Source organism: Sciurus vulgaris (genome assembly GCF_902686455.1).
Source record: "Sciurus vulgaris genome assembly, chromosome: 15".
In the NCBI taxonomy this organism is placed as follows: Eukaryota; Metazoa; Chordata; class Mammalia; order Rodentia; family Sciuridae; genus Sciurus; species Sciurus vulgaris.
In genome coordinates, this window is record NC_136476.1 from 39389217 (window position 1) to 39401501 (window position 12285).

Sequence of the window (12285 nt, forward strand, 5' to 3'; positions counted from 1 at the left end):
CTTGTTTATCAGAGCCCGTTAGAGAAACTCAGGGATTCAAGAAGCCCTTCCTATATCCTTTCCTGTAGCTGATGAAGTTTGGCATTTTCTCATCTCTAATGCTTTGTGGATGTCAGTCCTATGTGTGTAGTTCTGTTTTTGGTTTCGACTTCAGCTGACACTTACTGAGCAGTAAGTACATGCTGAACTAGGCATTTCCATATCTGTTTCTCCTGTAGTTAGGTCCTTATCAGAACCTAAATGTGGTGCTAAAGCTAGAATCGTCATCACTTTATGGATAAAGAAAATGAGTCTCTGATGGAAGACTTTGTTCAAGGCCATAACTAAATAAGTGACCCAGCTAAAAGAAAAACTTAGTTCATCTCAATTCAAAGCCATTTTTCTCTCCTGCATAGTACAGAGTGGAGAACACATTTCAGTAGAAAGCAATTTGACATTTGACAGTATGATGTTTTGCTTACTTTTTTTTCTGACATGCAAGTGTTGTCTACCATTATCTAAAAGTTCTTTTTTCTGCTTTTTAACCAGGCTCAGGACTGAATACCGTCTAGCTAGTGGTGTAAAGTACTCCTCTGTTTAATGAGATTGTAGGAGTCTAGGGCAGTCTTCCCTCCAGTGAAATAGTGGAAACATTACTGGGAGGTGGTTAATAGATCTGGGAGTGCGCTACCTCAAGTGGTAGAATTCACCCAGAGCAAATTCGCCACGCTTCCCTGATTTAATGGACAAGTCCCTGCTGAGAGAGCTGAGCACCTGGGCCGGCTGATATTTGTGGTCCTAGCACTAACCTTCTGCTGCCATCTAGTGGTGGCTCATTGGGCCATTGCGATCCTCACAGCCCTATTGAGCTTTGGTTAATTACTATTGAGCTTTTACAAATACAATCACATTTGTATAGCGCTTTGTAAAGGGCAAAGCGCTATACAAATGTTAACTGTTATTAGAACTAATTATGAGATGGCCTTGTACTTAATCTGCAGGATTGTCAACAATAAACTAGGGAATTAACGATTCATCTCTGGTTAGTTTAGGTAAATATATCATCACATCTCAGTTGATATAACAACATGTATCGGAATTGCATTGCATTTCAGGACTTATCTTTTTGGTGATATTTTAATATTCTCTGGTAAGAGATTCAAACAAATAATGACAATAGAATACAGAATTTTAAAACTTAAATTCTGTGTCATTTGTTAGCAATCTTATTGTTAGAAATTCCAAATGCTCAATTTTATACCCAGTACTATAATTTATTTTTATTTCACTAGTCCGAAACACCAATACTTCTCCCTCCCCACAAAGGACAATAAAATGGGAAAGTTATTCTTGATTTAGAGCTGACAGGCATATCAAAAAGAGCCTATAGTGAAGCAAATGTGTGAAAATGGTGAACTGATCCCCTGGGGGCATCTTTATGACTTAGAACAGAAGTAAGTCCACTAAAATATTGGAGATTTAGAAATTAGAAGGAATAAAGCTTTAGTAATACCTTCTAGGTGCCTACTGGAAAATGTAGACAGAACCTATTTAGAAGGTCAACTGATACATACTATCTGACATTCATATTGGCATACACACACACACACACACACACACACACACACACATAGTTAGGTTGTATATTCAGCAGTCAATTAACTGATGTTGTCACCATGAATAGAATCATAACCTTGCCTAAGAATGATAATAATTGCTGTAATAATTTTTAGGTTGATGTGAACTAGGAACTAAGATGTCTTTTTCTAAGTCTTTGTACCTGTGTATCTTGGGATGTTAAAGGAGGAGCTTCAGTCGAGGGGATAGAGATTCTTGTGAGCCCAGGATTGTTTGAAAAGGAGGACCTAGACACCTATTTAGAAAGATAAGCCCCAATTCTTACTTGCATGAACTTGAGAAGTCCTTTCTAAATACAAACACAGCAGATTTCTTCCTTAATTTAAATTAGTGTGGCAGGAAATAGAATTAATATTTTCTTGATTGAATCTTAGATGATATGTGCAGCTAATTTTACCACTCAAATTTTGCCTACAACCATACATTGGCATCAGCTCTTCTGTTTTCTTTTTTTCCTTTTTAATTTTTTTCCTCCTGTGGATCTTTTCATCACTCTAGACTCTAACAATTCTTTATTTGGTTAGTTTTTCAGTTTTCAGCTAATATTGGTCAAGTGCCATAGATACTCTAGTGCGGAGAAGCAGGTATATTCCCCACCTCATGGAGCTTGCAGGGTATGGAATAGAGAGAAATCAAACAATATTCCAAATAACCCACATCAGAATTTACAATTAAAATTGTAGAAAGTGAATTAGTACAGGGTGCTGTGGGAGAGTATTAAAGAGATTCCCTGCTGGGCCAGAGGAGGTGTCCCTGAGGAAGTAATATTTGAAATCTTAAGCATAAGTAGCAATTACATAGTCAAAAGTGAGAGCAAAAGTCAAATTTGTCAAAGTATTAATGAGATTGTGTCTAATTATATCTTTGATCTAATTCTGTCAAGTTTTTATATGTATCAGTATAGAAAGATGGCTAAAACACTTCCCAGTAGATTCTAAATTAAAATAAAGGCTTTAAATCCATACTAATCAAGACCAACCTTTTTCCTTTGGAAATATGATTTGTTTCCAAAGCATGCAGTGTTCAGATGTTAGATGTTGATTTAACTGGTTGGAAATGCATTATGCTAGTTGAGCTTGTTAAGTTCTTGTAAGCTGTAACAGCAGTTCTGCCTGGCGAATGATGGATGATTGCTGCAGAAGCTTCTTTACAAAGGATTTTCTAATGCCAAATTGTTAGGCAACAGAAACTAGAAAATCACACTGAAGAGACATTGCCTTCTCATAAGCATCCTATCATGGTATCATGCAGGGCACCAACAGGGGCCTTAGGTTTGTTAGATGAATCAGAAGACTGTGAACCTCAATTCCCCCATTCATGCTCTCCTGGAAGCTCTTTGTGCAGTCTTGAACAAATCCTGAAGCTTGTCCATTTTTCTGGGTGTCTACTATCATACTTGGATGCTCTGTTCACACAGAGGTGTTGGAGGATGTAACTAACATGCTCAAAAAACAATGAGGTTCTTGACATCAGCCAGGGTATAGATGACATTTAAGGGAAAAATGATGTAACATATGGACATTGAAGTAAGTTATTGGGGGAATGCCCTGAAATGTCTTAAGCAGCACAAAGCTTGACAAGAGATGAGCCAAACCAAAGCCAGGGGAATTTCTGGAAGACTCAGCATTTTCTCCAGTGAAAAATTAGGAATGATGACCGACTATTTTTGAAAAGGAAAAAAATCACCGCAATCTGCATTATCTTACCATACTAACTTGAAGTTTTCTGAGAGAACAATTCTTCTCTTTAAATGGTATGTATTCTTCTAGGAGGACTGCAGCACAAAGCCCCAGATTCCAATTGAATTGTCACATGGGTAACTTTTGACAAGCCTGTCATTTGTCCATTTTCTCTTCTGACCCAGTGGTACTCTGAGAGATCAGAGGGGAGAGAAGGATTAATGTCATTGTGCACAGATGAATACACAGTTTCTTTAAGAAAGAAATTCCTCTTGTTGAAGTTGACTGGGAAACATGAAGCACTTAGCACTACCTCATAATCATGCCTTGCATTTATCTCCCCTGTTATTAGTCAGTTGTCCACAGCCCAGATCTTGAAATTTAGCCTTTCTCTCTGAGTGCAAATAGTCACAGTGTATTCAACACAAGCAGGTGAAGGAAGGGTACAGCATTTCTGTAAGGGCAGAAACAGAGCTTTTTCACATCTTTACTCTTATCATAGAACTTAAGTCAAACTTATTCAAGTTTTTGTCCGGTGGGGACACAGCACGAGCATGGGCCAGGGATACCTGTTTTGACATCAGGTTTTCCTGTTGAGGGAAGAGGTGGGTGTACCTGGCATGAGTCATGGAGTGCACCTACATGCAAGGCAGATTTAGAATCCTCAGATCTTGCTCAGGTTTCAGAGCCCGTGGTAAGTGGAGAGCAGTCATAGATTTCACATGACACTAACCCTCATCTTTTCTGGCACCCAAGCACTGGCTGTATATTGGGAGTTGGACTTGTACTGTCTCTCATGAGCCACAGCAGCCAAATGGAGTCCCGAGTTCATGTGGCCGCATCGCTTCGAAGGCTGTCCACGTACCTAGATGATAGTGGGAGCCAGAGCCGAACATTTCAGGAGGTAAGAGTTGAAGGTGACATTTTTCTTCCCTTTGCTACCTTTTGTTTTCTTGTTGTTGCTTGTTTTCTACTTCTCCTATTGGGGTAACCCTGTAAATTAAATTCTTTTTCAATTCCAACTGAGATAAGGAGAAAATCTGAGCGGCAAGCAACCTATATTAGATTATGAGGTTTTCAAATTGTGCGGCTGTATAAATCAACTTAGACTTAAATGTGGCATATGAGATAAGAGCCGTCAGTGAATGCAAACCCTAAGTCAGCATCACCAGCAGTCACTTCCTAAGAAGAGCTGCAATTTCTGGAAGAAGGTTAAATGGAGATTTTTAGAATTGTGCTCAAGTCAAATGTAACTTTAAAAAACAGCCAGGAATAAGCTTAAGAAACTGTAGATGGGAAGGCATTTGATTTTTTTAAAAAAATGCCCACTAGCATGAAAAATTGAGAAAATTCCCTTTACCACACTTAATGGAAAAGTTTTTTCTGTCGTGGTACAAAAATATGCAGAATTGGAGTTGGTGTGACACCGTGCCCGTGTGTTGACCGCGGTTGGATGGAATGGTCCAGGCAGGTGGCTTGCCAGTCAGCTGTGCCCAGGTGAAGCTGAACTGCCTGTGCTCTGGGAGGAGCAGGGGATGACCTCAAGGCCGGCCAGATTCTCCTTCTCATTAGAGCAGATTCTGTTTTGCCCCGGCCTGCCCACCAGCTATTGATGAGCACATAATGGCTGCTGTGTTTCCCGCTCCCTCCTCTGCTTTCAGCAATGAGACTTGTTGAATTGGTGAATTTCTTTGGGGCACAGAGGGTTGAAGTTTTGTTCTAAGACATGCACTACATTTCCATTTTTAAAGCAGGGCAGAGCACGACTTTAAAGTACCTATTTTTTTAAGCCAAAGGAGAAAATCTTGTGACCAAGGAACAGTTTGATTAATAAATAAAAGCAAGGTTTTTATAACTGATGCATCTGTCTGCCTTGATGTTTTGATTTATAGGCCTCAAGCAAGCAGGGTTTTTTGTTTTCTTCCACCTCTGATGTTTTATTATCCAATTTCTGCCTTGGGAACTGCTTATATTTTTCATGCATCAATCAGTGCTAGGAGTTGAATTTTCTACTTTATCTTAACAGCATTCTTATAAGGAAGGGTTTTTATTATGAAAATATGAGGTAGCAGGGAGGGGATGATTAACCTTGACTTGCAGAAATTGAGACCCAGATTGAATGACTTGCTCAAAGTTACTCGACTGGTAAATGGTCAATTTGGGACACATACCTGAGTACTGTCTCCACTCCCAACGTTCTTTTCTTTTTATCTATTTTTGTGTACTTGTTCATTTGTTTATTCATACATTCAGTTTCTTTATTAAGTTTTAACACCAGGACGATGAAGTAGGTAGTGTCACCTCTATTTTACATAATTTATGTTACTCCCAAACCCATGTTCCTGTTCTAGTCATGCCCCATTACTTCTCCTAGGGTATCTTAATGGAGCTTCTCTTCTCTGAGCTGCCTCTCCTGTTGGCCTTGGACGGAGCTCATGGCAATTAGTGGCATTCACTGCTGGTGAACATCTGTCTCCCTCTTCTAATGATAGGTGCTATGTCCTAGCAAGGAAACTTTTGGACTTAGAGACCAAAGACCTGGATGTGAATCCTACTCTGTCTGCTAGCTGTTTGATCCTCAAAGCCCTTATTTAAGAAGTAGGGATCACGATTGCCATCATGACATTGTTGTGAAACATACTAATAGAAATTAGGCAGCAAAACAGTGCCTAGTCTGTGGGGAATGTATTTGAATTCAATGCTTCTGCTGAGGAGAAGTTTAATAAGAGTATCTGTGTCAACTGAGCCGTGTTCTTTTGTTTTTGCTGTATTAAGAAACATTTTCTGTTGTATTTTCCTCTCAGGTGCTCGCCTACACCCTTAGCTGTGTGTGCACGTCAGCATTCAGTGCCGGTATCATTGAGGCCACAGAGGCTGAAGAGACTATGAACAAGCTTCGGCTGTTAGTGGAGAACAACCAGCAGGTTGGAATGTCTTCCCTGATTATTGCTCTCCGTGGGTCTCATGCTGCTGCCCAGGCCTGCTTGTGCCTGACTCTGAGCTAGACCAGAAGGGGAGATTTCCTGTCTGGCATTGGGGAGCTCCTAACTATTCTTTTCTCTCATCACGGTAGCCAACAGTCACACATTTTTTTCTCTTTCTATCTCCTATCTCTCCCTTTGTAGTCATGTCTTTTTCTTGCTTCATAAAGTTTTGATAGGCATTTTTTCCTCTCTCCAGCCATTGCTGTGTATTTTTGAAGTCTTAACATCTGTGGCTCAGGAACATAAGGGCCGTATAAGGGTAGATGCAAACATTTGGAAAGGCAGGAATACATAAGAGGATTCTGAATCAAGTCAAACTTCAGCAAATCCAGGGTAGAAAAGCTCTGTTCATGACTGAGTATGTGCAGAGAGATTTAAGTACCTATAAATTAAGTAGCCTTAAAATGATCCCTTTGAAATACTATCAGCCTTAAAAAGGAAGTTCTGATTAACCAATCATGAGAGAAATACTGCACAGTTCCCATTTATTTGAGGTCCTTAGAATAGTCAAACTCAGAGACAGCAAGTAGAACGATGAGCCTGGTGAGGTAGCACATGCCTGTATTCCCAGTGACTCGGGAGGCTGAGGCAGGAGGATCATGAGTTCAAAGCCAGCCTCAGCAACTTAGCAAGGCCCTGAGCAACTCGGCAAGACCCTGTCTCAAAAAACAAAATGGGATGGGGATGTGGCTCAGTGGTAAGTGCACCTGGGTTCAATCTCTGGTACCTCCCCAAAGAAGAGAAAGAAGGTAGAATGGTGGTGGAGTGTGGAGCCAGAGGCTGCAGGGAGGAAATGGGGAGTTACTGTTTGATGGGTGCTGAGTTTCCAATTTTCAAGACAAAAAGAGTTCTGAGATGATTGTACTATAACATGAATGTATTTAATGTCACTGAACTGATAATATTCATGGTTAAGATGGTAAATTTTATGTGGATTTGGCTAAAATAAAATTTTAAAAAAATTCTCTGTAATTATACATGCCATAGAATGTCCCTAGTTGGATTTTGTTTATTTATTTGTTTATTTATTTTTAAAAAGGTTTCTCCACAGTCTTTATATTGGCCGTAGTGGGTTATGACAAAATTCACTGATTTAAGGTTATAATGGGATTGCTACTGTGTTATGGGTAAAGCCTGCTCACTTACATCCAGAATATGTTGCTCAATTGTGCAGTATTATTTACCTAAATTACTCACTGCAGCTAAATTCCTTGCAATGAAACTGCAGTCTCTGTTACCAAACAAAGTCTAGATTAAAAAAAAAAAAAAAAAAAAAAAGCTGTGATTTTTTTTTTTTTTTTTTTTTTGCGGGGACAGGGAGTGGATGACAGAACATGTAAGTAGGATTAGGAAACACTAAAAATGTTCATTTTGGCATGTATATAAATACATGTATGTATCCTGATCTATGTCTTTCTTTTTCTCATGCCCTGTTTTTATTTATTTACACCAGACTTCGGGTTTTGCCTTGGCATTAGGAAACGTAGTTCACGGGTTGTCTCTGTGTGGACATGGCAAAGCTGAAGACTTGGGCAACAAACTTCTCCCTGGATGGATCAGAACTGTTCTAGCAGAGGTAGAGGTCACCTCCTATATGCTACTTTATATTTTTATAAATAAAAAAGAACTACTTTATTGGACAATTTATAAGAGCTGCTAAGATACATAGTTTAATAATGAAAGAATAGGCAATTTCAAATGAAAGAGATGTGTGTACTTTTAATCCCTTATGTATAATGCATCCTGTCAACCAATATAGTATTAAAAAAACCTATTTTTTCACTATTTTAATTTTAAAACAGCAGTATGCTTTTTAAAAAAAACAACAGCAAGAAGCCAGTTGTAAGCTAACAACTTAATCTATTTGTTTTATAGTCTGTTGCCATTTTTGTTTCAGTTATTCAGATTTTGTTGATTCTACCAACGTTGTACCATTTGGGCCTTTTATTTCTCTCTGTTATTAAGTTTTGTAGAATGCCCGCCCAGGACTCCTCCCTCCTGACACACTCTGTTGCTTTGTTTCCAGGGCACTCCCACAATGCTTTGTCTGGCAGCTCTCCACGGCATGGTGGCCTTGGTAGGCTCCGAAGGGGATGTAATGCAGGTAAAGAAAGGAACTATCAATTGGGAAGAATCTAAAAGTGGACATAGCCACAGAAGGGCAATTCCTGTTGTCTTAGTATGCTAACGATAGAATATGTGCTCATGGTAATACTTCTACTGGGCTTTTCAATGCCTTGCTCTCTGATAAAGTGCTCTTGGCCAAGAATTCTTTATGTGGAATTTGTTGGTTGTTTCATTTGGCTTGTAGGAGTTAAACCTGGTCAATGTAGGTACTTGCCACAAGTTTCCCTGCCTAAGAAAAGTGATTAAATGACAAGGAATTTCAATAGTCATGCGCAAAAAACCTGTTTGCATCCATAATATCTACGTTTATATCTACATTTATGTCTGTGAATAAGGAATTTCAATAGTCATTCACAAAAGACCTCTGTTTGCATCCATAATGTCTATGTTTATATTCTTTCACTTCAAAATGTTTTCACAGTGGACATGAGTCTGTACATTTATATGTAATTCTAAAGGAGCTACTTTGTTCCTACAGTGAAGTTTACTGAGTGACTACTGTGTACTACACTGTACAGGGACTAAAATCACAATCACAAAGAAACATGAGCACTGCCTTTGAGGAGTGTGTTTGAATTATGCATGTCTGTCCTTATAAGGACATATGATAACAATATTCCATTGCTTAGAAGATGATCGCTCATGCACTGGGAATGTAATTATTTACTTCAGGGGTGACAGGTGGTGATGGATATTTCTTCTTGTTCTTTCAGCTGAAGTCAGAAGCCATCCAGACTTCACATTTTCAAGGCAGACTTAATGAAGTCATTAGAACTTTAACTCAGGTGAGAAGAGAAATCTAAAATCCTTGGGTGGAAAAACAGTTCTCTTCCTTATTGTTTGTCTGATTACATAATACAAAATTTACCTGGAAAATGGGGGGAAAATCTCTGGTTTTGTACTGAGTTCAAAGGGCATTTGAGAGTGCCATATGATCCTGTATTCACTGAAAAAAATCGATTGCCATGGTGTGGATGTGGGGGAAAATTCACACTTGTACATTGCTGGTGGAGTTGCAAATTGGTTCAGCCACTCTGGAAAGCAGTATGGAGATTCCTCAGAAAACTTGAAATTGACCCATCTTTTGACCCAGTTATCCCACTCCTTGGTTTATACCCAAAGGACTTAAAGTCAGCATACTACAGTGATGCAGCCACATCAATGTTTATAGAAGCTCAATTCACAATAGCTAGATTGTGGAACCAACCTAGATCTATTGTGGAATCAATAGATGAATGGATAAAGAAATTGTGGTATGGATACACAATGGATTATTATTCAGCCATAAAGAAGAATAAAATTATGGATTTGCAGATAAATGAATGGAATTGGAGAATATTATGCTAAGTGAAATAAGCCAATCCCTAAAAAACAAAGGCCGAATGTTTTCTCTGATAAGTGAATGATGATAAATAACAGGGGCATAGTGGGGAGTGGATGGGTAAGAGAAGAATAGAGGAACTTTGCATTGTTTAGAGGGAAATGAGAGTAGGGAGGGGGTAGGGATAGGAAAGATAGTGGAATGACACAGACATCATTACCCTATGTACATGTATAATTGCACAAATTGTGTGACTGTACATCGTGTACAACCATAGAAACAAAAAGTTAGACCCCATTTGTATATAATGAATCAAAATGCAGTCTGTAAAAAAAAAAAAAAAAAAAAAATCTGCCCCTGGAAAAAAGAGAAAGCTGGCATTTTCTTAAGGTAAGTTGGTACTGATTTCTCTTACCAATTATAACCTGAACCTGTAAGGAATACTAGGCCCTCAGGACAAGGAAAACTGGAAAGTAATCCAGGGGCAGGGCAGATATCCATGAAGAATGGTCAAGAGACACTAATTCAGAGAACACTGGTAAAATATTTGGGTAAATCATTGTCATTACAACAATGACAATGAACTTATTCCTCTGCTAAGAAGTTGTTTTTATCCTTTATGATTTTTATTTTTAAAAAATGACTATTGCATAAAATTCAAAGCTATTGAATGAAAGAAGCTTAAAAAAAAAAAAAAAAATCACCGGTGTTCCTTCAAACCTGAAGCAGCTGCTGCTAATATTTGAGCATATTTTTCTTTAAGCATTCTTACTTTGTTTGCATAGTTGGTAGTCTTTCTTTATATAGAACTTTATATCTTTTTATTTTCATTTAGCATATTTGTTTTCATTCTTATGAAATATGGCCGATTATAATATCTACCACATAAAAGAGTTTTAGTAATTCATGCTTTTTAAAAGCAAACATAAATCTCAGAACTTAAAAACTCTTTTGCATACATGAATATGAATATGCTCAAAAAAGAATTCAGAAACAAGTTGCTATAACTTGGGAGAAAAAAATCTATTGTTGAGGTAAAGTCTCACATTTTAAGCTATTATTTTAAAAATACTTGTTTTGAATGATGTAGCATAAGACATTATTTAAAGAGGAGAACAAAATATCTCCTTCTAGTTTTAGAAGTATGTTAGTTTTAAGCAACTTTTCCTTCTTTTCTACATTTTAAATTTTCTTTCACTATTTTCTTAATATTCCTTTGAGACCAGGCTAACTCAGTGGAACCTGGGAAAACCACTAGTACTTTCTGTCATGATTGATTAATCAACTAGTTAATTGAGTCATTCAGTAATTCAGCAACCAGTTGTTGAGCACCTCTGTAACTTAGGTTTAGTGGTTTAGTGTTCAAGACACATGAAATCTTATTTTGTCATAGAACTTCTACTTACTAGCCAAGATATTACCTCATAAAAGATTAGCGACTTTCTATAGATGGACTTATTGAATGGAGCTTGGATCTTGCCCATTATTGAACTGTTATATTTTCATCTCTAGGTCACCAGTGTCTCTGGGGCGATTGGACTTCAGTCAAATGCAATCTGGCTTCTAGGACATCTACATCTCTCTACTCTGTCCTCAAATCAAAGCAGAACCTCTGGTAAGATTAAGGTCCTAAAACACTTGAGCTGTAAGAAGTAATTGCTGATTCAGGCTCTGTATTTCGTTACGAGCACTAATCTTCACATTAACTCTTAGTGGTGGGTATGACCATCTCTGTTTTTTGTCAGAGTGAGATGGGTGTGGAGAGGCTATCTGATTTGCCGTGGATCATGTGGTAGGAAGTTGTAGTTGCTCTCCAAATCCTATGTTTCTTCACTCCCCTTTGCCTCTCTTATAGTGTAGACATTCAGTCTAACCCCCATATTTTACAAATGTAAAATCTAAGACTCAGGAAGATTATGTGATTTACATATAGAGTTAGTTGAGTGACAAATGCAGAAATGAGGAGGCAGGCCAGTGAAGCTCAAAATAGACTATTTTTATTTTACTAGATGTAATGGTATTACATTTCATTAAAAGTCTCCTTATGTATGGCTGGAGTTTTTCTGGATCCTGGTTTTATAAAAATAATGGGATAAGTGCATTTAAAGATGTGCACCTTGATGGTCTTGGAACTGAAATCCTTGGTCTTAACAAAGCCTTTTTTATTTGTAGCTTTTTTTACAAAAGTAATAAAAATATTTATAACCTCCACATACTTAATTTATGTTTGTACTTGAGATTTTCTGGGGAAGGCATCACTGTTAGTACATCTGCTCTTTGCTCTATGTAGAATTTGGATCCATGGGCTATCTTGAACCCAGGTCAGAAAGGTTTAAGTACCAAAGATTCATCATTAAAACTTATTTCACTTTTCCCTGAAAGATAGTCTGCTGATAGTATTACTATAAGCATAGGCTACTGTGATTACTACTTTCTCCCTTCTGTTACTCTGTAGCTACAGGAATAGGACATTGGTGCACAGCTTTCCCAACATAATTAACTTTAGAGAGCTGGAAGTTGGCATATTAAAATGGGAAGATGATAAAGAAAACAGTCA

At 38.0% G+C, this 12285-nt stretch overlaps 1 protein-coding gene across 1 annotated transcript in view; it reads left to right on the forward strand.

Moving 5' to 3' along the window:
• The window catches only part of FOCAD (focadhesin), a 377113-nt gene that overhangs the window by 320687 nt on the left and 44141 nt on the right, over window positions 1-12285 (forward strand). Inside the window, exons 29-34 of the mRNA XM_079112425.1 lie at window positions 4053-4200; window positions 6101-6220; window positions 7734-7856; window positions 8307-8384; window positions 9121-9192; window positions 11241-11343. Of these exons, the coding sequence (XP_078968551.1) occupies window positions 4053-4200; window positions 6101-6220; window positions 7734-7856; window positions 8307-8384; window positions 9121-9192; window positions 11241-11343 (644 nt within the window). The remainder of the gene's footprint in view (window positions 1-4052; window positions 4201-6100; window positions 6221-7733; window positions 7857-8306; window positions 8385-9120; window positions 9193-11240; window positions 11344-12285) is intronic.